This window comes from Parambassis ranga, chromosome 8, assembly GCF_900634625.1.
Source record: "Parambassis ranga chromosome 8, fParRan2.1, whole genome shotgun sequence".
In the NCBI taxonomy this organism is placed as follows: domain Eukaryota; kingdom Metazoa; phylum Chordata; class Actinopteri; family Ambassidae; genus Parambassis; species Parambassis ranga.
The window spans coordinates 13,574,310-13,602,054 of NC_041029.1; the positions used below are offsets into that span (position 1 = coordinate 13,574,310).

At 41.8% G+C, this 27,745-nt stretch overlaps 4 protein-coding genes and 1 gene segment (V, D, J or C); 1 reads left to right on the forward strand and 4 right to left on the reverse strand.

The window, feature by feature from the left end:
* Positions 1 to 2,619: 2,619 nt before the first annotated feature.
* On the forward strand, positions 2,620 to 11,406 carry mylk5 (myosin, light chain kinase 5). Of its 3 annotated transcripts, XM_028411824.1 has the most exons (18): positions 2,620 to 2,740; positions 2,904 to 3,043; positions 4,041 to 4,190; positions 4,279 to 4,431; positions 4,523 to 4,690; positions 4,965 to 5,000; positions 5,844 to 5,971; positions 6,143 to 6,296; positions 6,367 to 6,672; positions 6,743 to 6,848; positions 7,669 to 7,872; positions 7,944 to 8,161; positions 8,242 to 8,365; positions 9,282 to 9,434; positions 9,506 to 9,635; positions 9,710 to 9,797; positions 9,891 to 10,031; positions 10,362 to 11,406. In XM_028411824.1, the coding sequence occupies exons 2-18, from the start codon at positions 2,929 to 2,931 to the stop codon at positions 10,565 to 10,567; spliced, it is 2,580 nt and encodes an 859-aa protein (XP_028267625.1). In that variant the 5' UTR covers positions 2,620 to 2,740; positions 2,904 to 2,928; the 3' UTR covers positions 10,568 to 11,406. The 3 variants fall into 3 exon arrangements, with proteins under 3 accessions (XP_028267625.1, XP_028267626.1, XP_028267624.1); XM_028411825.1 differs by having other exon boundaries at positions 2,627 to 3,043; positions 4,275 to 4,431; XM_028411823.1 differs by having other exon boundaries at positions 2,627 to 3,043.
* On the reverse strand, positions 11,185 to 12,917 carry LOC114439750 (complement C1q-like protein 2). Of its 3 annotated transcripts, none has more exons than XM_028411900.1 (5): positions 12,689 to 12,917; positions 12,305 to 12,552; positions 12,094 to 12,228; positions 11,712 to 12,014; positions 11,185 to 11,366 (listed from the first exon to the last, which is right to left on the reverse strand). In XM_028411900.1, the coding sequence occupies exons 2-4, from the start codon at positions 12,549 to 12,551 to the stop codon at positions 11,728 to 11,730; spliced, it is 669 nt and encodes a 222-aa protein (XP_028267701.1). In that variant the 5' UTR covers position 12,552; positions 12,689 to 12,917; the 3' UTR covers positions 11,185 to 11,366; positions 11,712 to 11,727. The 3 variants fall into 3 exon arrangements, with proteins under 3 accessions (XP_028267701.1, XP_028267702.1, XP_028267700.1); XM_028411901.1 differs by having other exon boundaries at positions 11,708 to 12,014; XM_028411899.1 differs by lacking the exon at positions 11,185 to 11,366 and having other exon boundaries at positions 11,567 to 12,014; positions 12,689 to 12,916.
* A 1,776-nt stretch (positions 12,918 to 14,693) lies between these two features.
* LOC114439753 (complement C1q-like protein 2) lies at positions 14,694 to 15,704 on the reverse strand. Its single transcript, XM_028411904.1, has 3 exons — positions 15,414 to 15,704; positions 15,203 to 15,310; positions 14,694 to 15,125 (listed from the first exon to the last, which is right to left on the reverse strand). Exons 1-3 carry the CDS (start codon positions 15,658 to 15,660, stop codon positions 14,839 to 14,841), a joined length of 642 nt encoding a protein of 213 aa, XP_028267705.1. The 5' UTR covers positions 15,661 to 15,704; the 3' UTR covers positions 14,694 to 14,838.
* A 709-nt stretch (positions 15,705 to 16,413) lies between these two features.
* LOC114439747 (coenzyme Q-binding protein COQ10 homolog, mitochondrial) lies at positions 16,414 to 18,569 on the reverse strand. The gene is made up of 5 exons (XM_028411895.1): positions 18,350 to 18,569; positions 17,873 to 18,028; positions 17,356 to 17,548; positions 17,181 to 17,273; positions 16,414 to 16,848 (listed from the first exon to the last, which is right to left on the reverse strand). Exons 1-5 carry the CDS (start codon positions 18,445 to 18,447, stop codon positions 16,696 to 16,698), a joined length of 693 nt encoding a protein of 230 aa, XP_028267696.1. The 5' UTR covers positions 18,448 to 18,569; the 3' UTR covers positions 16,414 to 16,695.
* Positions 18,570 to 19,425: 856 nt separating this feature from the next.
* LOC114439710 (immunoglobulin heavy constant mu-like) lies at positions 19,426 to 27,631 on the reverse strand. The segment is given in 9 exon segments: positions 19,426 to 19,520; positions 19,923 to 20,120; positions 22,450 to 22,598; positions 23,033 to 23,329; positions 23,417 to 23,722; positions 23,805 to 24,098; positions 24,255 to 24,572; positions 27,029 to 27,328; positions 27,410 to 27,631. Coding segments are annotated over 7 exon segments (1,578 nt in total).
* Between the last annotated feature and the right edge of the window lie 114 nt (positions 27,632 to 27,745).

Consider the following 27,745-nt stretch of genomic DNA (forward strand, 5'->3'; position numbering starts at 1 on the left):
TTTCAGCAGGTACATTTGTCCCTGCACATTAATGTAGACATCAGCTGTGTGATATTGTTATTCATCGACAAAGCAGATGTGCACAGACTCTGTATTAAAATGGATTGGGATGACACAGATACCTTTGTTGACCCAGATGGTCCGACTCCAGATGCCTCTTCTCTGGGTACAAACAAACCTGAGACAACTTTACAGGTTTTTGAGGTCACATTGGCTTCTGAGGCATTTTGGTTGAAGGTTTTCTCCTTCACATGAGGTCTACTTACACTGGCTGGTCTTGATCCATGTTGGGCTTAGACAGGATTCTAGCTGTCTTTCTTCCAGCTCTTACACGTCCAAGACTGATTTTCCCGGCAGGCAGCAACAAACACGTCAGCCAATAAGGCAGCCTCAGGTGCCGTCTGTGGTTTTTCTCCGTGGAAAACATTCTTAAGAACTGTTCAATTATAATAACTTCAATGATTTCCTCAATAGTTTTACCTTTGGGTTGAATCCACTTCTCATATCTCTTTCAACCAAGAATACTCTTAAGGTGTTTCACCTGCTTCAACATGGAGAGAACGAAATCTCATACTTCCAGAGAACAGCGGCCTTAACAGGACCATAATCCATAGATCCATATGTGCATAAGCACTTCTGACTTTGGCAGTTATCGGTGGAGAATGTTTGCCAGGTCTGAGATGGTTAGTTCTTTGTCTTTTCCATCCACTCCAGCAGCTTCCACTTCACCAGCATCACAGGTCTGGCCATCACTGTCTGGCTGCCTCTCTTTATCTGACCAAACAAGGTCTAAGAGCTTTGCTTCCATTCCCTCCTGGCATATTTTAAGTCACCAGAGTCCTCGCTTATGATCCCACTGTGGCCACCAGTTGTTAGGGACCAAGCAAAAAGGCAGGACAATGGTTAATTAAATCTTGCAATGAGGTAACACAAACGTCAATCAGCAAAAGAAATAATGAACGACATAAACAGGGGCCAAAACCAAAAAAGAGTCTTAGGTCAACTTGGTAGAAGGAACTAACACTTCAGCTCACAAACAGAACTTCTTCTAACCAAGAGAAGTGAGAATATATACCTCTGGACTAGTCCACACAAAGACAACAAAGGAAAGTGAAGTGTTTATGTAACAAATTAAGACCTAAACATCAGCCTAACACAATTTTACAATTATCTATAAGAGTAACGAAAGCTTTAAACAACAAAATCTAAACATACAAAATAAAGCTTTATCTAAACAAGCAATTATTACAAGCTTTCCCATCCCCCCCTGTTGGTAGAGTCCGTTTCCTGTAGGCGGGGCTTAAAAGGCCATCTTCTGCCACCATCTGGCCCTTTGCTCCAACCTCATGCCAACACAAAAGAAAGGTGAGTCAAAATGAAACCATAAACTACAAATTAAAGCACATGACAACCTGCTAACTAAAATGGTGTGCACCCTAAATTAAATATCAAAATGTCGATATTCAATAAAATGTCATATTCAAACATATAAATGTGTTGTGTGTTATTTAAAGAAAAATAAGTGGCATGAGGTGGCCGCAGCTGGTGAGGCCTCTACAACATACCACAATCAGTGTCATTAAGATCACCTTTCTTCCTCATTCTGATGCTCACTTTGAACTTCAGCAGGTTGTCACCACCATGTCTACATGCACAAATGCACTCAGCTGCTGACATCTGATTGGCTGATCAGATTTTGTGTTAACGATCAGTTAATCAGGTGTGAAGTGGCCTGTATATATGGAAATCTTATTGTCCTTTGATTGTAATAAAAAGAAAAACTCAACTAAAACTCACTAAATCTCCAGATGGCTTAAAAAATAAAGTGAGTTTCAGTTTGCTGACAAATAATTGTTAAATTCATACTTCTCTTCATTTAGCTTATGCTATGCAAATACGGATATATTCAGTATGTTATATATAAAAGACTCGACAATAATGTGGTTGTGCGTGTGCAGCCGCTTGGTAAATGTTTGATGTAGGAATTCTCCCCTCACAGAAACTAAAACAAGCCCGCCCCCCCCCCCCCCCTCACAGTGCTGTTCTATGTGATCACTCATGTGGAATTTAGGAAGCTGGGATGGGAGTGAAGTGGAAAGTGTGGATGTTATGATCACCTCAGTGGGCATCATATTTTTCATCGAACACTGGTGGACCTAAGCTGACTTAAACGTGTGTTTTTCTGCATCCAATTGTGCATAATGCAGACGGTGTCATTTCACTCAACCCAACAGGGGAGCTACTGTTTTGTTGACAGTCTCAACAACGGCTCCTGTGTGGTTACCATGGCAGCAGGTGCGTCCCACACACTTCACAGGAGGATTTACATCCACATATCAAAGCTCCGTGGAGTGGAGTGGATGACCTTTCAATCAATCAACATTCATTTGTAGACACAACAAGTGTGTGTATATATAGTATAGAATCAAAATAAAACAATAAAGTGGTTAAGAGACAATAAAATTTTACAGTCACGATGTCACTGGCATCACAAAGTTCAGCTGCAGCATTGATAAGTGAAAGAGCAAACACAGAAATCAATGAAGAGCCGTGCATACAACAAACAGTGCCCAATACGACCTTTGGCTGGGTGGGGAGATAAGTGCCCCCTACCTCTCCCACTTTGTCTATTCCCGTGTGTGTGTGTCAAACAAAGACAGGCTTGAGCAGCGGGTGCGGATTCTAGCATTAGAGTGACTCTACAGTTATAAGCCCTTTGAAAAGGCCAGAGATTTGTCATGTAGGTGGAGTTTATGTAGCTCAGGGGTGGGTGAGAACATGTGCAAAGTGTGAAGAGCGAGGGCAGAGAGAGAGCGAGAGAGAGAGAGAGGGGACCAGCGACAGAGGAAGTGTGATAATCAGCTTATGGGAAATGACTTTGTAAATTATTTGTCTGCTTTCAGTGATCAGAGTTTTCCTTACCCAGACATGAATGGAGATGGCAGCACAAAGAGTTGTGTGTCAACATTCAAGATGCACATCAAGTCACCCCGAGCATCAGGAACTATTGACAGCAGGACCCCGGGCAAAAGTACTGATACAGGTAAGACCTGCACGTTAGAGAAATGAGAAGGATTATTTAAAATTTTGGGTTTTTACTTGGAAATAACTCAACCGGTAACATGTTATTAATGTTAAGATAGACAAGTCTGAACATGGCAATGGTTGGTGCACTGCACAAACAATACTGGCACACACTCCACACACAGCAAACTATATATATATACTATATCGTATATATACTAAGCATTCCTTAGTAGGCACACTTGTATCTGATTGATATTGTAGATTGTTGCAAGTGTTACAACTTTGCATCAAATGTAACAACAAATTCAGGAACTAAAAAGAGACTTGGACATTGTGCATGTCTGAGGTTTTTTTTTAAAGTTTCAGTTTCAACAGAAATATATTGTAGATCAACCCTCAGGTCAGTGGTGTTATGAAGCATTCGTTTTTGCAGCTGTAAACAGCCCTCAAGCACTAGCATTGTAAATACTGACTAAAGGTTGAAACCATAACTACTGAGCTCTGTATGGCTTCACATGGGATTGCAAACACTCAGTGAGATTTGATCCATCGTAGTTCCCTGACAGGTGATACCACTCAGTGTCAGCACGTGGTGCCAATAAAATACTTTTTATTCATCTGACGTTCATCTGCGGGGAGTGAAATTCTCAGGAATACCCACCCATGTCTAATAATGAGCCAAACTTCCAGTAAGAATTTGGCTTCAGTTGTGTAAAATTTAATAAGACGTGGTCCTTCTGCATTACAGCAGATGATGGGTGTTGTTTCTGGGTAGCTGTGGCCTTAGTTCATGTGAAGACAGGAAAAAGGAAGAACAAAAAAAACAAGAACCAAGAAAAAAGAGACCATATAATGTGAACTGCTTTGGTCACACATTAATTATGTATTACCTATCATGCAAGAAACTATAAATAGTTCAAGTTCAACATGGCGGACTTAAAAGGCCAGGATGTGATGTGATGTGATGTTGTTTTCTCTCTCTTCCCCTCTCTACACACCTCTTTCACATCCAGGGTCTCTCACCCCTGCTTCCTGTAAACATGTGGAGCCGCCTGCCTTCAGAGAGCCCTTAGAGGACTGCTCTGTGGACGAAGGAAGTGACATCACACTACGCGGGGTCCTCACTGGGAGTCAGCCAATCAAAGTGCAGTGGTTGCACAATGGTGGGCAGGAACTATTTCTTACATATGAGTTGAGGATATGCTGTGATGGAACGTGTATCTAACTGTGTCTGTTCGCTCCTATGGGCAGGTGAAGTTGCCCTTTTTGGGAAATCCACCTTCAATGACAAGGAGGTGAGTTTCCTGGTGAGGGAGTGTTTACCTGAGGATGCCGGAGCCTACACCTGCTTGGCAGAGAACAATGCTGGGAAGACGTCCTGCAGCGCTGCTGTCTTTGTCAGAGGTGAGAGACACACTGGGAGCTTTTCTATAATGAAGTACTGGCCAGATGTTCATGTCTGATGTAGCCCTTTTCTCATTATCTTCTTATGCAGACTTTGAAACAATCTGTGATGTGCAGAATCATGTTCCAACTTCTCCATCCAAGTGCACACTGAAAAATGGAAAACCTCCACAGACGACAGAAGATGAGACATTTACAGGATCTACTTGTATTTCTCCTACGGGCTCTGATAGGAAAAGCCCAGTTTCCTCTCCAAGAGGTAATAATTCACTAAAAAAAGGAGGATGTTTTGCATCTGAAAATCTCTTCAGGAAATCTATGTTATATTTATAAAAGGAAACTTCAAGTCCTTTGTGTGATTGGCTGTCGGCTGACTTGTATACCAAGCAATGCTGATACGCCCACTATATGTTCACGGGCCGTGCCATGTAAGGAAGTGGACAGGGCACAGTACCGTAAAACTAGTCAGAGCAGAGCCACACCTCCATCCTCTCCCTGCTAAAAACCTACCTGCACTTCACCTCTCTCTGCAGAAGTCATCCCAAAGAAGAGAGCCAACTCCAGCACAGGTGAGAACTTCTTCTTTCTTTTTTTTTATGCATCTGTCTTTCCATCATGCACTCAAGCTTGTGTGTCATATTGCCTGCTATCCTTTAGAGTCTGGTTTGTGTGGTTTGTCCTAGAGCTACACCTTTTGTTCTCGCTTTAATTCTGTCAAGTTATTGTGCTCCCATACTGAAATAAGACTCCCTCAGGGTGTGGGACTGCTACAACAAAAGCATAAAAAGCTCACTAAATATGTCTGTTGTGTGTGCATGGGATATGTCACATTATTTTGTTATGGTTCGATGAATTGTGTATCAGATAAGAAGGTGAACTGTACATGCTTGAAATGTTTGAACATCATTTTATCAGATAGCCGACAGTCAAATTCACCACCCTGATGCCGCAGTATTTGAATGCTGATAGTGGCGTGTGTCTTCAGCTCATATATGGAATTTTTTGTAGAAAGCATATTGACATTAAATAAGAACAGGATATACAGTACAGCGTATGACTGTGTGTGTTTGTGTTGTTTAAGCAAACAGAAACACATTTAATGAACTGTAATGTCAAAGTGTTTTTTAAAGGGCAGGTGATGTGTTTTAACATCAGCTTGCTTACACAAGGACTGGTTGTTCTTGTGTGATGCAGGCAATCTGTTTTGCATTTTGTTTCCACGCTTGAGACACTTTAGCTTATTGCGCACTACAATAATAAGGGTCTTGGAGGAAGGAACGCACTCCTAAGTCACACACAAGCCAAGAGAGCCAAGACATTTCTCTAGCTTTATCTCACTCACCACACTCCATAGCTTCCTTCCACTGTGATATTTCAGGCATTCAAACATCCACTTTGTTTTGTCTTCCCAGGCCCAGTAATACACTTTGAAAAAACCCCACAGCACATCAAGGTGAAGGCCGGACAAACTGCCAGGCTGACGTGTCTTTTCACCGGCAGCTCTCCTGTAGTGTCCTGTTGGATGAGAAACAAAGAACAGGTGAAACCATTGTAAAGCCTCCTAGTAAAATTCAAAGGGTTAAAGGTTGGAGCTACCTTGCTTCAACCCTTTGAATGAAAATGACCTGGGTGACTGAGAATCTTCATCAACATGCTCCTAGTAAAATATGAGTTAGTGTATCTGTCATTCTTTTTCTCTTTTAATGTACAGATAGCAGACTGTGCGGAGCTGTGGACAGAAAACGGTGATCAGAGCAGCACCCTAGTGATAGCAGAGGCAAAACCACTTCACACAGGTTGCTACACTGTTCTAGTGAAGGACCGCAAGAGCTCAGCACAACGCACACTTACACTGTCTGTTATAGGTAAGGGCACATACATTCTAAAGTAAAGGCAGTGCCTGAGATTTATTTAAAAGAATCCTCTTCCTATCAGAGAAACCTGAGCCTCCCGCCTCTTGCCCTGTGATCTCCCTCGTCTCCGCCTCCAGCCTTGTGCTCTCCTGGTCGGGCCCCTGCTACGACGGCGGCAGCGCCATCCTTGGTTATGTGGTTGAAGTAAAAAAACACGGAAAGCAGGAGGATTGGCGCGAGCTCACAAACCAGTGTAAGAGTACTTCGTACAGAGTTTGTTCCGGGCTGCGGCCTCAGCAGGAATACTGCTTCAGAGTCAGGGCCTATAATAAGGTGGGAGAAAGTAAACCTGGCCCAGAGTCAGCAGTGATTAAGATGGAGCAGAAAGGTGAGTTTGTGATGCACAAACACAGACTGATATGAAAAGCTTCATATTAAAGCTGTGTCTGTGTGCACAGGTCCAAGCAAACCACAAGAAGACACCCCAGAAGAGTACACTAGCATTAGTATTGACTCTACCAACAAGGTCACCGATCACTACATTAAGCAAGAAAAATTGGGAATGTAAGTATGCGAGAGGTGGGACAAGATAAAAATGCTGCCAAAAGCAGGAGGGGGAGGATTAAGCATATATGCATGTAGAGGCAGAGTCCAATGAGGGTTTAGTAATAGTGAGCACACCAGAATCACTGGTCTGGTATCAAGAACTATCAGTTGAGATGGGCTCATGATCTCATTTCAATCATGAGAGACTCAGCGAACTGAATGAGAAAGAATTTATTAATACAATTGTAAATGTGCATTGGCATCCTAGACCCCGTCGTGAGGACCACGTCCGTAAGGGGGGAAAGCTCGAGCAGAGAGGCCGCTGATCAGAAGACCCCCTCGGGTCTAGACCCTGGTGGTGGTGTAGAAGCAGGAGAGCAAGAGAGAGGAGGTCTTGAACTGCATGGATCGGGAGGTGCTTGGGGTGGAGGAGGGTTGCCGGATTCGATCAGGAGACAGCTGGAGAAGAGACAGAGGCTTTTAAATTTCTTGCTACGCTATGATTGGGTAGGAGAGGGATGGATCGACAGCTGATTGGTGAGGGAGGTGCCATCTATTAAACACCTGACTATGTGGGAGGTCACTAGAGGGAGTGCAGTGCAGTGAAAGAGAGTGCGAGGATGGTGAAGAGGGAAGCGGATAGAGATAAGAGGTGGATGATGTGAAATAGAGTCTTCATGACTGAACTTACACTGAGAGCTACATTTAATAACGTTAAAAGGGTCCCCAAACCATCCTGTAATCTGTATTGTGTGTGAGTGTGGGACATTGTTTGAATCTTTGGGTGACCTGCCCCTTTAAGGTTAATAAGAAATGACTACACTTGTTTCTTCATTAGGGGAAAATTTGGCATGGTGTACAAGCTAACCCACAAAGAGACGGGACAAGTGTGCGCTGGCAAGTTCTACAAAGGACGTCGCTCCAAGGAGAGGGAGGCCGCCCGTAAAGAGATAGAACTGATGAACTACCTCCACCACCCCAAGCTGGTGCAGTGTCTGGCAGCTTATGATCACAACCCAGAGATAGTCATGGTCATGGAGTTGTAAGTGTCATTGCAATCAGTTCTTGTAGGACCTGCAAAGTCTGGTTATGTACAGTGTTTTCTGTCTGCAGCATCGCAGGCGGGGAACTGTTTGAACGTATTGTGGATGACAACTTTGAGCACACCGAACCTGCCAGTGTGCGCTACATGCAGCAGATCCTGGAGGGGATAGGCTACATGCATCAGCAGAACATTATCCATCTGGATCTAAAACCTGAAAACATTGTGTGTGTGGACACCACCGGTACCTCCATAAAGATCATCGACTTCGGATTAGCCAGCAGGCTCGGTAAGTGAAATGCAACAGTCTTCCTTATTGAGTGCTTTCATTTGTGCATTTTCAAGTGTATTCTGATTCATGCTTTTCAGATGGAAAAGCACCTCTAAAGGTGATGCACGGGACTCCAGAGTTTGTGGCCCCTGAGGTGATAAACTTTGAACCTGTATGTTTGGCGACTGACATGTGGAGCATTGGCGTCATCTGCTACATTTTGTGAGTCACACTGTCAGGATAGTTTCACATTTTGGGAAATTGTTACTTCATGCTAATGGACATATGATCATATTTCCTGAAGTTATTTGATCATAGAACCTATACAACCACAAAGGTTGTTAAGTGGTTGGGTAGGGGACAGTGGAGGTACAGGCAACATGGCGAACCTTCACTCAGGAGTCCAGGGTTTCAGTCCCCCTGACACCACAAGCTGGTTTGTTTTCTCTCACTGATTAGTTTTGTGTCACCAATTACTGATTAAGGTCAGGCTTTAAAAAATAGAGTAATGTGCTTTAAAGCATGTAAATTCATAACATTGAACACATTTTACAAGGAAAACTGTATTCTTCTTGTGATCGCCATCTTCAGCTGCCATTGTGACAACTCCCCACACCCAAAACACTTAAGACATGTGGCTGGAGAAATGTCACTATGTTAGTTGAATATGGTGGATGTGTGACACGAATGGTCTTTCTTGTATGTAACAAAACCACCCCTTGGTGTCAGGGGGACTCTTGAGTGAAAGTCCACAGCGTACCCCGACCTAACACCTCACTCGTTTCTTTAATGTATCTGAGAATCTTCATCAACATAACATAATGTCATGTTGATGAAGATTTTCAGTCATCCAGGTCATTTTCATTCAGAAAGTTGAAGCAAGGCATCTGGACTTGTAGAGTTTTCTTGAAGAAGTTTTGCTGCTCATCCAAGATACCATAATGACATATTTCAGGAAGTATGCCCATATGTTACCATATACATAGCAACATATTAGATCATGCAGATAATTAATCTGCCAATAAATACCCTCTTTTATGGACTACAATGAACTGGTATATATAAATGATGTGGCCTTTTAATGCCATCTAGTGGTTGAAAGTTGAAATTCATTCTAACAGATAATTATGCGTTCCAGGCTGAGTGGCGAGTCTCCCTTCCAGGGAAACAATGAAGCAGAGACCCTAGCATTGGTCACTGCGGCAGAGTGGGAGTTTGATGAGGAGAGCTTTGATGGGATAACAGAGGAGGCCAGAAACTTCATCAGCTCCCTGCTCAACAAGGACACCAGGTAGTTTCATTAAGCCTACCAATGGCAAAATCACTTAGAAGCACCATACAGGTGTTTGTGTGCTTTTACAGGAGAAGGATGGCCTGTGAACAGGCTCTTGCTCACCCCTGGATGGCAGCATTTGACTCTGGAGAAGTCGCCACCACCAAGAGTCTGTCCAAGGAGAAGATGAAAAGGTTTCTGGCCAGGCAGAAGTGGAAGGTAATAATTACTTCTATTAGTGTTATGTTTTATTATTTGAGGATGTGCTTTTCTAATGCACATTTGTCTCACAGAAAGCGGGTAAGGCCATGTTAGCCCTGAAAAGAATGGCTCTACTTTCTAAAGGGGACAGTTGTGTATCTCCTACAAGCCCTGGAGAAGGTGAGGCTGTGGCAAGCTTTTATTCTGATTCCAGCAAACAGTTTTGACACCTGTTTGCACCTGCATCATCCTCTGTCCCTTTCTCTCTGTTAGACTCACCTCTGAGCCCGGAGGAGGAGCACGCCCTTCAGTCATTGGAGCGTAAGATGCAGGGACCGCCTTTGTTCACCCAGAAATTAGAGGACCAGACTGTAGCAAAGGGATTCAGCGCTCGTCTCTCATGTCACCTCACAGGTACTGGTGGAAACAAAAGCCTTAATTACTTTCATTTGCTTAGAGTAACAGATTTTTTTTCTACCGGGATAAATATCACAAACCCCCTTAAGAACTGTCCTCTTTGATTAGCCACAGTAGAATTAACTGTTGTGCAATGACAGTATAACTGAGTATGCTACAGACAACCTGGAGAAAGATGACATATACTGCAAGTGTCATTTGGTCATATGAAACAAAACTAGAGAAAGTATTTTCCCCAACCTATTGTGTCAAACCTTACTTACCTCTCTCCATGTTGCAGTGCCTGATGACCCTGACTTGGGACATCCTCTATCTTTATCTCCCCAGGGTACCCAGACCCAGACGTGGTGTGGCTGCGTGGGGAGGAGCCCGTGGTCGAGTCAGCCACGGTGCAGATAGAGTACGACGAAGATGGCCGCTGTGCCCTAATGCTATCGAAAGTGGGCCCGGAGGACACCAATGTTTACACCTGCAGGGCCACCAATGAGCACGGCGAGACATTCTGCTCAGCCAAACTAAGCGTTCGGAAATAGATTCAAGAGATGTGATGTATAAATATATATATATATATATATATATATATATATATTTTTGAGTGCAGTTCTACATTCTGTGGCTGGGAATACATGTACATTTAGATGAATTGTTACAGAGCTACAGCTACATGCTTATAGGGGTCTAAGAAATGGATATAAACATGAATCTACTGCTTAACATGGCTAGTTACTATTTTCAGAACTATGAATATATTAAGATATTCTTCTTAAAAAACATAACAGCAATAAAACAAATGAAAAGTAGTTTGCAATATTAATAAAAAATTATCATGAAACTGGTTGAGGTCGAAATGATCCTCTTAGCAGTGCCCCCACCACACACCCACAAACAAATTTCAAATTCAACTTAATTTGTGGATTGTAAAATTTCATAATAAAACAAATCAAAACAAAAGTATGGCAGTCGAGTAGAGAAAAATAACAAGAACTAACAAAATTGGAGCAAAAGTACAAACAAAAGACACCATGGAAGCACGTGAGCTGAATATATAAGCATGTAACAGTAGCAGACACAGGTAGAACCAATGAGGACAGGACAGGACCCAAACTGAAACACACAAGAAAAAAATAAAACACACGAAACACAAGAAAACTTCAACAGGCAGGACGTTTAACTAAGCTCATAAGTGAATATAAAGCACAACAGACAACAAGATAAATACATGAGGTGGAGGGAGAGACAATGAGACACAGGTGCACCACAAGAGGGCGGTATGGGCAGGGCATGTAATCCACAGCAGGAACAGACACAAGAGGGCAGTGGAAGTCAAAACACCTGGAACAAGAGGAACAGGAAGTAAAAAAACACTTAAAACAAACATGCACTGGGTTTGTATAGAGAGGTGTGTAGTGTGTGATTACTAATGCCTTATTAGGTAGTGAGTCCAAAGATTTGTTTCAAGGTGCCTAGGTAGATTATGGGAGAATTAACGTACAGTATATTGAAGATCAAAAGACTTGCACACACTCATAGAATTGCAGTTATATACAGTAACTATTGTTTTTATTTTTCTGTAGTCAAAACTAACATTGAACTGCTATTTATTCAATTCACTCATATATCATGTCTGCATACAAAACCAAGTTTAGTGTAATGCCTTAAAAAGGCAGGCAAACCTGCCCCCACATAGTTGGAACTACTCGGTGAAGAGCAGAAAGCCGCTGAAGGTGTTGTAGTTCATGCTGTCATCATAGACGACCCTGTTCGGCTGGAGCTCCACATACACAGTGTCCCCCACCTCCAGAGGGATGACCACAGCGTTGCTGCCCATGTCGTTGGAGTCGGTCCCTGATGTATCCCAGACGGACGTCAACCTCACACCATTTTTCATGAGGGACACCACAGAGTTGGGAGTAGGACTGAGATTGTTGAACATGGAGAATCGAAAGAAGTACATTCCTTTGATCATTGCTGTGAAAATACCTGTTAAAAATAATAAGAGTGGATTAAAGTCTCTGAGTTGTGTTGATTTTTTTCCTCTCTCTCCTGCACAAATACCTACCTGTTGAAGGATTGTAGCTGTTGCCAGTGTTGGAGAAAACCTTCTTGTATTGCAGAGGGGTAGCAATGGTGAAAGGTCCGATGTCTCCAGAGCCAGAATTTCTGAGAGCTGCAGAAAAGGCCACCCGAGCAGCACCTATAAAAGCATCACAGTACCACTTCAGAAACAGGAGTTTAAACAGCAGAGTCGGTGCAACATGTCCATAAGTTACCTCCAGTAAGGCTCCGCAGCTCCAGGACTTCATTTTGTGTGCTTTGCAGCTGTACCTCCAGATGTGCCAGTTTATCTGCCATGTTTGCCACTTTCTCTCCCACTGCTCCCAGGGTCTGACTCATGGAAAGCAGCGAGCAGCAGCTGGTTGATTCGGAGCACTGAGGAGCTTTGACATTCTGTTCATTAATCTGAGCTTCACAAAGGCAGCAGCTTAAGACCAGAAGCAGGACAGCGATAGTCTTCATCCTGGTGGTTTTGAGGTGGTTTTAAACGACACAAACAGTTAAACATCAAGATTTTAATCGGCATTTGGTCTTATAGAGTAGGAAAACTATGATAACTATAGTAACTAATGAAAAATGAGAAAAAATGAAGATATTACCTGAAGATTCTAATGGTTCTCTTCCTCCTCCAGCTCTTGTAAAACTCGTTTTACAGTATAGTATTACGTCTGCTGCGCGTTCATGGAGCAAGCACTTGAAGCTGAAACTCAGACTTCACCCTGCAAAAAGAAATTCTATTTTCTGATTGGCCAATTTGTTGCTAATTCCAGACAGCTGTGTGACGCACAGTAGGCTGCCTTTCACTCGTTTATAGGATAGTCTATACAGGAACTTCTGTGCGGGGAAGTGAATCATTTCTCTGCGTGAGAAATGCCATGTGTGGCGTGTGAGCATGAAAATATACATTTTAAGTGTTGAGTTCTTGAAATATCTCCCAAATAGTTTTTCAATGATCAGGCGCTGTAAATAAAAAAATGCACATATTATTTTAGAAGAATATTGTTGTGTGGTTTATCATTGGCATTATTATTTATAATTAATATAAATAAATGATTTGTTGTTAATCACTTAATAATTAATAAACATCTATTTTATATATATATATATATATATATATATATATATATATATATATATATATATATATATATATATATATATATATTATCAAATTCTAAATACAAATCAGGATTTAGGACAAAAATCCCAGAACTGAGAGTTCTCTGGTCAATGTTGATAGAATGACATCAGGTCCAATTCAGTCAGACTGAGTGTTTGCACGGACCTAAAACTAACAGAACTACATGCTTGCCCTGGAGCTGAAAATAACATTGTGTCATAATGTCTCTTTACACTGTCTCTTGTACAAAAAGTACTGTGTAAATAATGAAAGGATGATGGGAACACTTAGTTTCATCTTCGCCATCTTGATCTTTCAGTGTGTACTTTTTGCCATGACAAACTGTAACGCCCAATCAGCAGTGCGTGTCTTTCTCAGCAAACCAACACTTACAGAGCCATGGTGAGTTCTCATAAGCTGAATAACTAGGTGGAAGGTGAGTATCGACTTCACCCTCATGTCACAAGTATTTGCCACCCCCACCTGATTCCAAACAAACAGTTTTACCTGCTTCATCCTCTCTCTCTCTCTCTCTCTCTCTCTCTCTGTTAGGAGCGAACCCTGCAGTCATTGGAGCGTAAGATGCAGGGACCGCCTCTGTTCACCCAGAAATTAGAGGACCAGACTGTAGCAAAGGGTTCCAGCGCTCTTCTCTCATGTCACCTCACAGGTACTGGTGGAAACAAAAGCCTTAATTACTTTCATTTGCTTAGAGTAACAGAGTTTTTTTTCTACCGGGATAAATATTATGAGCCTCTTTAAGAACTGTCCTCTTTGATAGCCACTGTACAAATCACTGTTAGGCAATGTCACTATATCTGAGTGACCTTATAAGCATTTGATTTACACTTAAAAGCCAACAGTAGTATCATGCAGGGCAAACACAGTATGACAAGTAACAATAACACTTGTGAAGGTATCAGGTCAAAAGGTGAGAGATTTGAGTTTGAAGTTTAGATTTGAGAAAAAGGATTGTTAAGGCGTACAAAGCAGGAAAAAGATATACACGTTTCTAAAAGTGCTTCCAAGTTTCAAGAACTGGTGTGAGAGGTTTTAACTAGAGGTTCAAAGAGAGTCAAAGAAGTCTAGAAGTCTAGAAAGAAAAGTTGGGAGAAACTGCTAAAACTACAACTGCTAAGACACTAGTGAATAATTAGTCCTACACAGAAATAGCCAGTCCATTTCTGTGTAGGACTCTGAATTGGTTCTAGACCAAGAAAAAACCAAAGGACACAGACACACACACACGATGCTGTGGGGATGCTTCAGTGTGTCTGGAACTGGGAATCCTGGTGTGATAAATAGAAATTGTGTGATGATTGGCCTGCACAAGGCCCCAACTCCGAATGAAAATCTATGTACTAAAGACAAGGGTCCATGCCAGGAGACCACCAAATCTGGAGGAGCTTGAGAGATTCAGCAAAGAAAAACAGGCTAGGAACACATCTCAAACCTGTTGAAAACTACACCGAGTGACTCCAGGCTGTTATCCATTGACCTGCTATTTATTCAGTATATTTTTTAATTCACACATATCATGTCTACATACAAAACCATACAGCACATTACATCACAAGTTCAGTGTAATGACTTAAAGAGGCAGGCAAACCTGCCCCCACGTAGTTGGAATTACTCGGTGAAGAGCAGAAAGCCGCTGAAGGTGTTGTAGTTCATGGCGTCATCATAGACGATCCTGTTCAGCTGGAGCTCCACATACACAGTGTCCCCCACCTCCAGAGGGATGACCACAGCATTGCTGCCCATGTCGTTGGAGTCGGTCCCTGATGTATCCCAGACGGACGTCAACCTCACACCATTTTTCATGAGGGACACCAGAGAGCTGGGAGTAGGACTGAGGTTGTTGAACATGGAGAATCGAAAGAAGTACATTCCTTTGATCATTGCTGTGAAAATACCTGTTAAAAATAATAAGAGTGGATTAAAGTCTCTGAGTTGTGTTGATTTTTCCTCTCTCTCTTGCACAAATACCTACCTGTTGAAGGATTGTAGCTGTTGCCAGTGTTGGAGAAAACCTTCTTGTATTGCAGAGGGGTAGCAATGGTGAAAGGTCCGGTGTCTCCAGAGCCAGAATCTCTGAGAGCTGCAGAAAAGGCCACCCGAGCAGCACCCATAAAAGCATCACATTACCACTTCAGAAACAGGAGTTTACACAGCAGAGTCGGTGCAACATATCTATAAGTTACTTCCAGTAAGGCTGCGCAGCTCCAGGACTTCATTTTGTGTGCTTTGCAGCTGTACCTCCAGATGTGCCAGTTTATCTGCCATGTTTGCCACTTTCTCTCCCACTGCTCCCAGGGTCTGACTCATGGAAAGCAGCGAGCAGCAGCTGGTCGATTCGGAACACTGAGAAGCTTTGACATTCTGTTCATTAATCTGAGCTTCACAAAGGCAGCAGCTTAAGACCAGAAGCAGGACAGCGATAGTCTTCATCCTGGTGGTTTTGAGGTGGTTTTCTGCTTCCCTAACAAGTCTCAGCCTTTTTATACTTTATTTCCCATTGGGCAAAATGAGAAATTCCAGGTTAAGTAAAAAAATAAATAAATAAAATAATTGCACAACCGTTGAGCATAGGTTAAAGTACTGAAATCACGGCAAAGTCCATAAAGATAGTAGCACTGTCTTATACATGTTAAACTGCAGCCTCGTTTTTACAGCTCTAAAGGACGGATATTTAGAGTACATTCACGGTACATTGCTGTTGTTGCCGTCATTGAGAAAATTAAAAAAAAAATTCAGTCAGACTGAGTGTTTGCGCAGACCTATCAAAACTGATAGCATGACCTGGTGTACCCCCCCCCCCTTTTTATCTTCATATGCTTGCACTGGAGCCTACAAAGACTGAAAATAACATTGCGTCATAATGTCTCTTTATGAAAAATCTCTCATCTCACTCATCTTCGCCATTTTGATCTTTCAGTTTGTTGTTTTTGCCATCACTAACTGTAACCCCAATCAGCAGTGCATGTCTTTTTCAGCAAACCGAGACCTACAGAGCCACGGTGAGTTCTCAAAAGCTGAATAACTAGGTGGAAGGTGAGTACCGACTTTGACCTCACGTCACTATTTGCACCATAACATGGTCACCGAACCCAATGAAAGAGTCATTACACTTGAAGGCTTTGCTTATTTGCTGGGAAAAATACATAAATAAAGACCTATTTAAAAATAATGCACAGATACAGGTTTATCAAAAACTACAAGAGCATTTTTTTATTCAGTTGGCAGAAAAATAAGCTCCCGTCTGATGTTTCAGCGATGACCAGGAGTCGGAACATTAACCCAAATTTTCACACAAAAAACATCAGTGATCTTTTGAAATAACCTATGCATAAAATAAATATGAATAACTGATAGGGTGCTTTATAAATAAATAATTCCATGTGCATCTCGAGGTCACCTAGTAAGACAAACGTTGATGGGTAGAGCAGCAGCAGCAACAGGCTTGGACAATGATGGAGGGATGGTTTACGTGGACCGCCTCCTCAGTGGTGCCTCCTGCTGGTTCCTGTAGAGCATCGCTGCCCGTGACTCAAAGGCACCGACCATCTGCTTGACCACTTCGTCGAAGAAAATGCTGGCCAGCTGAGAGTGCAGAAGTGACTTGAACTCAAAGGACACCTGCAGAGGACAGAGGAGAGTAATCACAGCATCTCTGCTTGAAATCCACACTGGTAACCTGAGCCAACATTAAGGTCAGACTCCTGTCACTAGTTCCTTTGTCCTCTGACCTGGCAGCTATTTCAGGCCTTCAGTGACACAAGCGTTCTACCTCAAGGCTAAATTAAGAGCATAATGAGCTTTTCTTCAACACTTCCTCTCAGTGGCTAATCCAGTCACAACAGCACAGGGCCAAAGACTTGAAATTAGGCTCTCTTTAAGAACGCAGTCTGATCCCTCATGTCCTACCAGCAAATTTAATGGAATCACAGTGTGTAATCTCCAATACTTACATAAAAATCCACTTTGCAGGAGTCATCGTCTCCAGGGGCGAACCTCCATAATGTTTCAAGATGGCTGAAGAGAGATCCATCGGTGCACACAGCCTGTTTCAAAATAAAAGCTTCATTTTACTCCGGGTTTTTGATGTATCCGTTTTGTCTGAATCAGAGCAGAGCATGGACTTACCCTGACTTGGTGGTTTGGAACAACAGTGACTACAGAGTTATAGCGTTCAACGATGGGAGGAAAACCTATTTCCAGGTCCGCCTGGAAGTCACCGCTTCGTGACTTCATGACCCGAGACTTTTTGCACCAGGGGACAAAGTGCTGGTACTGGTCAACACTGGCCACCACGTTGTACATCTGCTCTGGAGTGTACCTGAGCATACAGATGCACAACAGACTAAATAATACGGACTAAGTGGTGAGTTTAGAGTATGTTTAAGCATTATACATCTAACTACTAACTCTCTGATGGCATAATTCATTTAAAACAATGCTCCTATGGCTGCACTTAAAAATTATTTTTTTTATGAAAAGAAAAAGAAAACAAATCCTGCAGATTTTTTCTCAATTGATGGCTTTTTTCTATGCTATAAAATTATGAAAATTATATATTAGCATTTAATGCAAATTTTAGTTTTTTAATGCCTCATTTGTCTAACTGTGATTCTTCCATGGTCAGAGGGCACTCTCCTCTCACCCTAACGTCCGGTGCTCTGTGTACTCCATCCTGCGGGTGCTGATGGGAGCAGCCAGGCTGATGAAGCTGCGGCTGGGTGTGCTGAGGTGAGGGGTGGAGGGGCAGAGTTGGAGGCTGGCCCTCCTGGCTGTCAGGGCCCCACATGAACCCAGTTGTCTGGGGAAAAGAGATGTTTTAATACAATTTAAAAAGCCTTACAGGTACAGTTTAACGTTGCTTTTTTTCCTCCTTTCCATTGTCTGCTTGTTAATGATCTATTCAAATTTGATATTTAATTTTACAGTCAGATGATATCCAAAAGGACTGCAATAGTGAGTCCTACAGGACAAAAAATATTTTTTTATTATATATATTAAAAAAAATATCCTGATAAAAATAAATAATAACCTAGAAGGTTCCACATTTAACAGAATAACCTCGATGATTTTCCTGCAGCCTGTCGCCGCCTACATGTGTGAGCACTCCACTCTGTCTCACCTGACTATCTGACCGTTTCCACGCGCGGCCTTTGCAGAGTGGGCTTCAGACACATCCAGCAGCGCCTTCAGAAGGAGAGGAGTCGTTTTGCTGGTCATTGTAGTTTAAAAAAAATAAAAATAAACACTAAACGCGCGTCCTTTAACGGAGAAGAGTCGATGTTTTCGGTCCCGCAGGTGCGCGCCAGCCGGCTTCGTTCAGACTGATGAGTCCTGCTCCACCTGCCCAATAAGGACCCAAGTGACGTAACGGCTCCATCCAATCAGATTGCTGGGGACGGTTTTTTGACTAAAGTGACGTTTGACGGTAGAATCAGTTTAAATTTAACTCGGTCAAACTAAACCTGATAAAGTTAAAAAAAAAAATAGTAATGGCAAAAAAGAAAGAAGAAATAAACAAGCTTGTATTTTATAATGTCATATTGTGACATCTTGTGCAGCCTTATATGGATCACATTTGAGCAATTAATAATGAATGAATAAATAACATAAAACATAGATAGATAGATAGATAGATAGATAGATAGATAGATAGATAGATAGATAGATAGATAGATAGATAGATTTTTTTCTTGTGTGGCTGACTCACTGTTAGACTTGGACAACCACAGAGTTTTTAGAGGCTGCTATAAGCAAGCCAAAGTCTAAATGATGTGTCACACATCTGCTGCGCATGATGATCCTGGACTTTGGTGCCACAGAGGGGGTGAAACAAAAAGGAGCAATGGCCTTTTACTAACTCTCATTATTCTAATACTGCTAAGAGGCTCTAAGTGCTGGTGTGTGAATGGCAGCGCTGTAACAAGGGATCCTCACGGTAGAATTAGGGCAGCTGATCAGGAAAGGATTTACAAACCTAAGTCAGTCGGAAACCTCGTAGAAGTACAGACAAAGATAACCCAGGAGAGAACATTTGCTTAACAGCCACACATTGTGCCAGAGGTCAACACAGTGGGCACCAGACCAACTGGCCCTCATTCAACCCTGAACTTTACACACTTGCACTATGTTGACGTCAAGCAAGAATAAACTGCACAGTTACACACAGTAGACCTCTCTGTGATGCTGTGAAGATGGGCACTTACCATTTGTCATAATGAGTAGGCTACCTGTGCCTGCCTGGAGTTCTGCTGTGGCATAAATCTCCACCATGCAGATAACACCATCAGAATCTGGTCATTTAAAAAAAAAAAAAAAAACAATCTGAGGACACAGACAGTTTTTAAATCTTTTGAGAATCTAGAAAGTCATTGGCACTCAGTCATGGGTCTCATTTGTGTGTGAAATGGCAGCATTAATGTTACTACTGGCTGGAGATGGGGATCAAATAATAACCCCTCTGAGCTGATAGGCTTGCCCAGGTGCTCCTGTTTTATGAAGTCTGAGATGGAGGAAGACAGATGCAGCCAGATGTTTTTTTGAATTAGCTTCTGCCATGCAGCTATCCTGGCGGCAAAGACAGCAGAGCAGGCACACAGACTGAGGACAGAGCTCAGGCTTGTGATGACATCATTGAGTGGGTTTCTGCAACAAAATAAACATCTTCATCAGCAGCAGCGAAGGCGTCCACTCACCACTTTCTCTCTTCTGCAGGATGGAGATCATAATATAGGCACATGGCTTGAGTGAGTTGAGTGAGGGCTGGTTTGGTGTGTTCTGGCCTGAGGCAGGACTCACAGCAGGCACGCAGGTGAAAGCTCATGATGTAATCGGTCTGGCAAACTAGACACACTCCCGCTGGAAGACATCCATCTGTGTTCTTCTGCTTCATGCTGTTGCAATAGCAGAAGAAAAAAGGGAGCATATAAAAAAAAGAAAGTGCAGTTCAACAGCGAGGACCTTTTTATAATGTTATACATTTTTAAAGCTTTCTCACTTGATACAGAGATTCTTTTTAGTGATTTAAAATTCACTAAAATAATTTATAAAAGGAGCAATGGTGGCTTTCCATTTACAAGTATGAGTATAAAATGTACCCATTACAATAACAAGGTTTAAAATATCAGAGACACTAGAGTCCAGATTGTCCATAATATTGATAATATCCTTTAATTTTAAAAGAAGGTATATTTAGGATTAGGACTGGCATCCAGTCTGAACTCAGTCCTCTGTCTCTTGTCCCTGCAGTTTATTTACATGGCCCAAAAATGTCTGTGTTGTTTAAAGATATTTTATTAATGGTAAGAGCTCTCACTCGTTCGATCATTCACACTACTACATATACACACAAACACGCGGTGATGCGGGCGATCACTTCTTTGGAATTGGTTGTATATCATGTTCTAAATATACAAAATAATAAAAACCCTGCCTCCATTCCCAACAACATATCTTTGTGACAGTGTCCCACTATGGGACTGTCAGGGAAACAAGCTCAGAGCTCACACTGATCCTGCATCATGAAGAGCTGTATTTTAATGCATTTTATCCTGCTAGTCCATTAAACTGCTGTCTGTTTTGTCAATGGTCTCAACAAAAATGGTTGTAGACCACTGAAATAGAAGTCACTGCTGTCTACACACACACACACACAAATCATTTCATTCTGTGGTTCAAATTAGAGCAGAAATCTGCAGCAAATTTAGGATCGCTGCAATGAGTATTGCATATTGTGTATGAATACCTCTACAGTACGTATCAACAGCCTTTACAGGCTACATGCAAGGTTTGGACAATAATGGGTTAATAAGTTGGGAGATAAATTTAAACCTTCCTTCCTGTCCTTCAGTACTGAATGTGTTGGAGGAGACTGTGAAGCCTGTAAAACAGCGCCATCTTGTGGCAGAAATCCTAAAGGATGCTCTGTGCTCACAGTGTTTGCCTGCAACTGTCATCTGCATCGTTTATTGCTGTGATGTTTTTACAGTAAGTTACTCGTCAGTTGCTGCCAGTTCATTCCTGTCGAATTCACAGCAGCTTTTGTACAGCAGCGTACATTCTTTTCTTCTGTTTTTTAGTCTTAGTCAACACTTAAATTAAGAAACCTTTATTAGTTTCTTAATTTAAATTGCTTAAGGCAGCCCAGCAAAGACTGGAGGCTATGTAAGGACACAGAAGGACACACAACAGTGACTAGGGAGGAGTTGGGATCGAACCACCAACCTTCCAGTTATTGTAACCCTTAGTATAGCAGGGTTACAACCCTGCTATACCACTGAGCCACTGCTGCCACAGCACACCTGCTGCAGTGTTCAAATGTCAACTCTTGATGGCGGTGTTGTGTCGTTTGTATACACAAACACAATGTATTGTTGGATGGAATTGTGTAAATATGACGTCATGTTTATAGTTACATTTATTTTTTACAGATCATTCCTAAAGTCAAAGTGACTGGGCTCTAACCCATGAGATAGTCATGCACCTTTAGACTACATAGCCTCTGATGCTAGAACACATTGTGTATGCAGCATTATCTTATGTACACTTATACATAAGGACACTCAGTCAGTGTTTGACCCTCAGTACCTGCAGACAGACAGCTCATTAGCTACTGTAATGCAGACATGTTTCTTTTTTGATGCTGATGTTTGTCAGAAAAAGAAAAAACCTGTGTATCCTTACCAGCCCAGTGAACGGACAGGATGAGAGAGACGAGCACACACTCAGGTCTGATCATTGTAAAAGCTGTTTGTCTCTGCTCACTCTACACTGTGTGTGTGTGTGTGTGTCTCTCAGTGATTCAGTCTCACTCTAGTGGACAATCTGAGTAATGCAGGACTGTTGGTTTTGTTGTGTTTCTGGAGTCAATGTTAGTAAAACCCTTTCTGAAAGCAAGAGTAAATTTCATTTATTAAAAGTCACACCAAACACATAACACACATAAAATACAGCAAATGCATATAGTTTCAGCCAAACACACCACAACTGGAAATAAACAAAGAAAAACTCTTGAAGCTTCCACAGTTGAATCAACCATCTGTCCTTTGATCATCATTTAGTCTAAAAGAGAAAATTTAAATTAATGGTCTACTGATTAATGTTTACTTAACAAAAGTGCAAAAAATGATCAATGCCGTCATGATTTTAATACCACACAGCAGAGATAATAAACCACATGTAAAATTTAATAAGGTTTAGAACAGCAGAATAATCAGAGCTTACCTTTATCATCATGGCTGACATGCTGAAGATGACGGAGACGAGGAAGAAACAGAGGAAAGCGACGGCCATGTGCCAGTTCTCTGCTCCTGCATCGAGGCTCACATCTGCATGCATGATGTGGTCCAAGAAGTTACAATGTTCCAGCACATCTGTGAAGGATGTTACATTAGATCTGTTAGTTACACCTGCAGAGGTTAGAACAGTCACACAGCAGCAACCTGACAGGAAGCTGGAGTCACTGAAGGAGGAAGTGTCTCTGCTGTACCACAACCATCTGTATATCATGTATATAACACACTCAGTGGTATATTGACCTGTATATTATCCTGTACATAGTATAGATACTGTACATGTTGCGCTTGCTGCTCATTGTACTTGTTGATAGATGTCAAACTGCATTTCATTGCCTTGTACATGTACATGTGTAATGACAATAAAGTTGAATCAAATCCAATCTAGTAAGTGAGAAGAAGGATTAAGTCCAAGTCAGAATTCTGAGATTAAAGTCATAGTATTTATGTTATTCTGACACATGAATTATAAGAAATCTGACTTTATTCTGAACAAAAAAGACTCATGTTACCTGAACACAGACTGACGTTCTTTGTGACAGTTTTGTTCCTGTCAGACACCTCACAGGTGAAGACCGTCCCTTTTTCACACTCTGCTTGAGGAACAGAAAGCTGGCTGGTTACTGCCACACGTCCATCTGCAGCCATGCTGATGTCAGCAGGTGATCCAGATTTTAGCTGGGAGCCAGAAAACCATTTAATTTGAGGGTTGAAGCCTCGTCCAGAGCACAGGAGCTTCTGCAGGCTGGACTTTTTCTGCAGGCCTGACTCTACACCGGGGACCAGGAGGAGCTCTACTGAGGGGTCACCTGAAAAGAGAAGGTAACATCAGTCAGTCAGGATGTTCCTGAGTCATACAGGAAGATCCAATCAGCTGTCACTGTGGAAGACCTCACCAAACATATTTATAGTGGACTTTGATGGGAAGGAGCTGGAGAAGTCTGGACCGACTTTGCAGGTGAAACTTGTGTCTTTAGTCCAGTAACTCTCAGGGACAGAGAAGCTGACTGAATGGAGACCCGGACCTTCAGGGAGATCCACAAACACTTTTTCAGAAATATCCCTGCCATTGGCCTGAAAGGTGACGTAGGCGTCAGGTGAGGAGAGATGTGTGATGTCACAAACGAGCTCAGCACTGTTTCTTTTCAGCAAGTCTGAGAGAGACCTCCTGATCTCCACCGATGGAGCAGTTACTGCAGGTCCTGGAAGATACATACAGAAAACAGCACAAATGAGTCTTTCAGGTCTTCTGCAGGCACTTTATTCATTTTCACTTCATCTTACTTGCAACTGTCACATTCCTCTCCTCACGGAAGAAGCACTTGTGTTCTGCTCTGCATGTTACAGTGTTAAGCTGCTTCCACCGACTCACATCAACAGTCACATGGCTGGATATATGAGTCATGGTTGCTTCCTCCTTCACTGAGGATGCTTCTCTCTTATCCAGCAGCCAGGTCACCATGGGTTTAAAAACAGAAAAGTGGACGACACACGTTGCCTTCACCTCAGATGTTGATGTCATCACAGTCTTAAAGCTGGGAATCTCCACATGAATGGAAGGACAGGTGCCTGAGGGAACTGTAGAAGAAAAGTGTTAATCCATTTTCTCACTAATCTCTCTAAACTGAGATTAAAGTCAGACATGAATACATGAATCAATAATATCATCAAAACTTGACATCAGTCAGATATATTATTAGTATGTGCTGTGAGGCAGCAGCTGTGCATCCTTACTTTTACACACATTTGTTGTTTTGCTATATTCAGTGTGATTGTGAGTGGACTTGCAGGTAAAATTGGAGCCTCCCATCCAATCTGTCAAGTCTGGAATGATCTCACTGCTCAGAGTGAAGGTTTTCTCCTTTCCATCCATGCTCTGCAGCTCCGTCTCAGTTGACTTGGTCTTTAGAGTACTGTTGTCCTTTTGCCATTCGACACTCAGCTCCTTTGGAAAGAAGCCACTCAGGGTGCAGATGAGTTTGACCGGAGAGACCCCAAATTCACCGTCCCACTCGGGGTGCAGTGTGATGTTGGGTTTGATGATCCGCAGTTCTGAGAAAGAGCAGAGACAGCTTCATCTTTGCAGGCCTCATGGCCTCATGGAGCTAAAAAGCTTCAGTCTCAGTCATACATACCTTAGGATGGTGGTAAGTAAATGGTAACCAAAAGTGGTAACCAAATGTAACCACTCTTATTTCTAACTGCAGTGCTTTTGTATTAAGGCTAGATGGCATACAAGGCCTGGTGGTCAGATGTTGAGTGAGTTAAGACATGAAACATTGAGTAACACCCGGGCCCCCCCACAAAAAAGGACCCGGGTGTCACGAATACAGAAACAACACGACACAGAGAGCAGCAGAGCGTCACAAAGAGCAGGTGTGAGGCAGCGCGCCATGCCAGTAAGAGAAACAGAGCACATATTCAAATGTCAGTTATCACACAGACACTGAACATTTCACACTTCTCATGACTTCGCCAAAGAGTTTTGTTCTCAGGTCTCATAAGTCCAAATTAACAGACTGTAAAAATCTCATTTACATACTGAGTTCAACATGGGCTGCTGGGTCCAGGTGCTGTGGAGGGATGTGAGGGTTTGAGAGAACATGGTTAAAAAAAAGAGAGAGAGTCCATTTAAACATTTTTTTTTAAAAAGGAAAGACTTAAAATAAAAAAGCAAAACAACAGCTGTGATTATTATGAGAGAATATGGAGAAAAACACTTGTGTTAAACAGAAAGTACCTCTCAGAGTCACTTTGTTTTTTTTCTCCTGAAAAGACAAAAAAACACAGATTAGATTTCTGTCATTGTTAAAGTTATAAACACAGTTTATCGATCTCAGGTATAATAAATCTTGTCCAGTCGAGACAACACAGGCACACAGAGACAGAGGAGAGGAGGAAGCATGAAGACTGAAGGACTTCTGCCAGCACAAGGGAACAGTTAGTGCTGCTGTGGAGAGATAAGAGTGGAGAGTGAAGGTGGACCTTACCAGAAGTCTTTGTGAAGGCCATCTTCAGCGGTTCATACCAGTCTTTGTGATCAATGACAAAGTGGGACGTCACCCATCAGGCCCATTTGTCATAGGTGATGTCATAATCACGCTCAAATGTGTGCTTCTCTTTTCTGAGTTCGTCACTAAAGATTTTTCATCCCGTCCCTTGTGGACAGAGTCTGTTTACTTTGACATGTTACAGAGCTCTGCCACTTAAAATCAAGTCAGTGGTGTTGGGCCCTCTGACCTCAACATCCACTTCTGAAGTAGGATATCCCTCACCTGCTGAGTGAAAGATTAAGGAACAATTGAAATTAAATGTACAAAAAGAAAAAAGTACTCACGGGATGAGAGTCTCTCTTTGAAGGGCACAGACTCATTCACACATACAGGAGCATTGTTTGGGCCTTGCCCTTTAAACACACATGTAAATGTTGTGTCTCTAATCCACTCTTTGGGCTTGGCTGACAGAAAACCTGTGACGCTGTACAGCACAGTCCGGTTTGCGTCCTTCCTTCCTTCAGAGGCGCCTCGTCTGTTGCTGGTGATGTGTGCGTTGTTTTTCAGCCACGTGATCTCTTTTTTAGTGTTTTAGCTTGAAATGCTGAGAGAGAGAAAAAAATCAGAAACCACCATCAACTCATTAATGTAAACAATATTTAAGTCATGCAATTAATTTTTCTGTTCTTATGCTGCTCTGTGTCTTCAGAAGAGGATCAGAGCCACCACAGACAACTTTGTGTTTGTGACTTTTTCACAGAATTTAGACATTAAAATCAGAATTTGAAGAAATGTTCTGAAAAATTCTGAGAATAAAGTTAGAATTTAACTCCAACCAAACTTTTTTTATTCTCATTAGTATATCAAATTTATTGATATTTATTAATTATAATGTTTTTTTTTAAATTCTAGGTTAAAAATGTGAAAATTTATATATGCATATTTAAATTTTGATGAAAAAAAGAATTCTGCAATAACACTGAGCTTTATTTTATTTTAAGTATTTACTTAATATTCTGATACTAAATTTAGAACAAACATAAACAGAAATGTGATTTAATTAAATTCAATTTAGCTGATGAATAAAAGTCAGGCAGTTTCTAAAAAGAATTCTGATTTTATTCTCTGATTTCTGAAAATTATTATTTTTTTAATGAAGAAAAAGAAACAAATCAAGAAATAATCTTCTTCATAGTAAACAACTCTCTTTTGTTCATGTTCAGTTAATTACAATGAACTTAAGCAGCTCAGGATGAAAACAAGACTTCACAACTAACACTTATTTATGCAGGACAGACTATAAAGGATATGCAGACTACATTCATTTACATGCACTTTAATGTACTGGCAGTGATCAGACAGGTACAACCAACCTGCTCCTACATGCTTTTTACCTAAAGTCTGTTATATTCATGTCTACTTTTCACATATGTACACAGTCCTGCCATGTAGCATGGATTAGAAATGCAACCAACCACAAAAAAATAGAAATAAATGACTTAGCATGAGGCTTACTTGGCTTTTTGTTGATGGTGGCTTGTGAGTTCCCTGCGGTGTGAGTAACAGCACATTGGAAGCTGTCGTTGTTGTCCCAGTCCTGTCTCCTCACTCGGACCTGACTGACCCCCATGTAAGCGCTGTCTTTCTGTACAGCAGGGTACTGGATGAAGTCAGTCAAGGTTGTGCCGCTTTTGGTCCATGAGAAAGTCAGCGGGGAAGGACTGAAGCCGGTGGCCAGGCAGCCAAGAGTGACCGTGTCTCCACAGACGGAGTCGCACGGAATCAACGGAAACACAGTCGGCTTAGAAGGAGAGGCTGAAAAAAGGAAAATGACTTAAAATTCTAAAATAGGATTAAAATGTTGTAACAGACATTTTTAGTCGAGAGAGATGTCACCTGATGTCACGACTGAGCTTTACGGGCCTCTAAAACGTTGACATCAAGTGGCCTCCATACATTTATTGAAGCTTTTTCTTGCAGGTAAACCTCCAGCATTGGTTTTTACAGAAATAAACCTCTATCATGACTTACCAGATGCAGTTTCCACTAACAAAAGCACATCCCTCTATTTATTATCACTTTCCCCTGAGATACAGGCTGCACCTCCTGTGGTCTGGTTTTTATATAACATTGTTTGCTAACAGTTAGTGAGCACTTCCTCTTTTATCAGACACAGTTACAACAGCATGGAGTTGTAACTCATACTGCAAATATTCAGTTCATCATTGAACC

What these genes read in the sequence shown, in the direction of transcription:
- mylk5 (XM_028411823.1), top strand. Translation starts at nt 2,866, where the DNA reads ATGGGAAATGACTTTGTAAATTATTTGTCTGCTTTCAGTGATCAGAGT. An exon ending in CCCAGTTTCCTCTCCAAGAG is followed by an intron (nt 4,691 to 4,964) that starts GTAATAATTCAC and finishes CTCTCTCTGCAG; the next exon opens with AAGTCATCCCAAAGAAGAGA. An exon ending in GGATGAGAAACAAAGAACAG is followed by an intron (nt 5,972 to 6,142) that starts GTGAAACCATTG and finishes TTTAATGTACAG; the next exon opens with ATAGCAGACTGTGCGGAGCT.
- LOC114439750 (XM_028411900.1), bottom strand. Translation starts at nt 12,551, where the DNA reads ATGAAGACTATCGCTGTCCTGCTTCTGGTCTTAAGCTGCTGCCTTTGT. An exon ending in GCTGCGGAGCCTTACTGGAG is followed by an intron (nt 12,229 to 12,304) that starts GTAACTTATGGA and finishes ATGCTTTTATAG; the next exon opens with GTGCTGCTCGGGTGGCCTTT. An exon ending in CAGCTACAATCCTTCAACAG is followed by an intron (nt 12,015 to 12,093) that starts GTAGGTATTTGT and finishes TATTTTTAACAG; the next exon opens with GTATTTTCACAGCAATGATC.
- LOC114439753 (XM_028411904.1), bottom strand. Translation starts at nt 15,660, where the DNA reads ATGAAGACTATCGCTGTCCTGCTTCTGGTCTTAAGCTGCTGCCTTTGT. An exon ending in GCTGCGCAGCCTTACTGGAA is followed by an intron (nt 15,311 to 15,413) that starts GTAACTTATAGA and finishes CCTTTTCTGCAG; the next exon opens with CTCTCAGAGATTCTGGCTCT. An exon ending in CAGCTACAATCCTTCAACAG is followed by an intron (nt 15,126 to 15,202) that starts GTAGGTATTTGT and finishes TATTTTTAACAG; the next exon opens with GTATTTTCACAGCAATGATC.
- LOC114439747 (XM_028411895.1), bottom strand. Translation starts at nt 18,447, where the DNA reads ATGACCAGCAAAACGACTCCTCTCCTTCTGAAGGCGCTGCTGGATGTG. An exon ending in TTCCAAACCACCAAGTCAGG is followed by an intron (nt 17,274 to 17,355) that starts GTAAGTCCATGC and finishes ATTTTGAAACAG; the next exon opens with GCTGTGTGCACCGATGGATC. An exon ending in CCTGCAAAGTGGATTTTTAT is followed by an intron (nt 16,849 to 17,180) that starts GTAAGTATTGGA and finishes TGTCCTCTGCAG; the next exon opens with GTGTCCTTTGAGTTCAAGTC.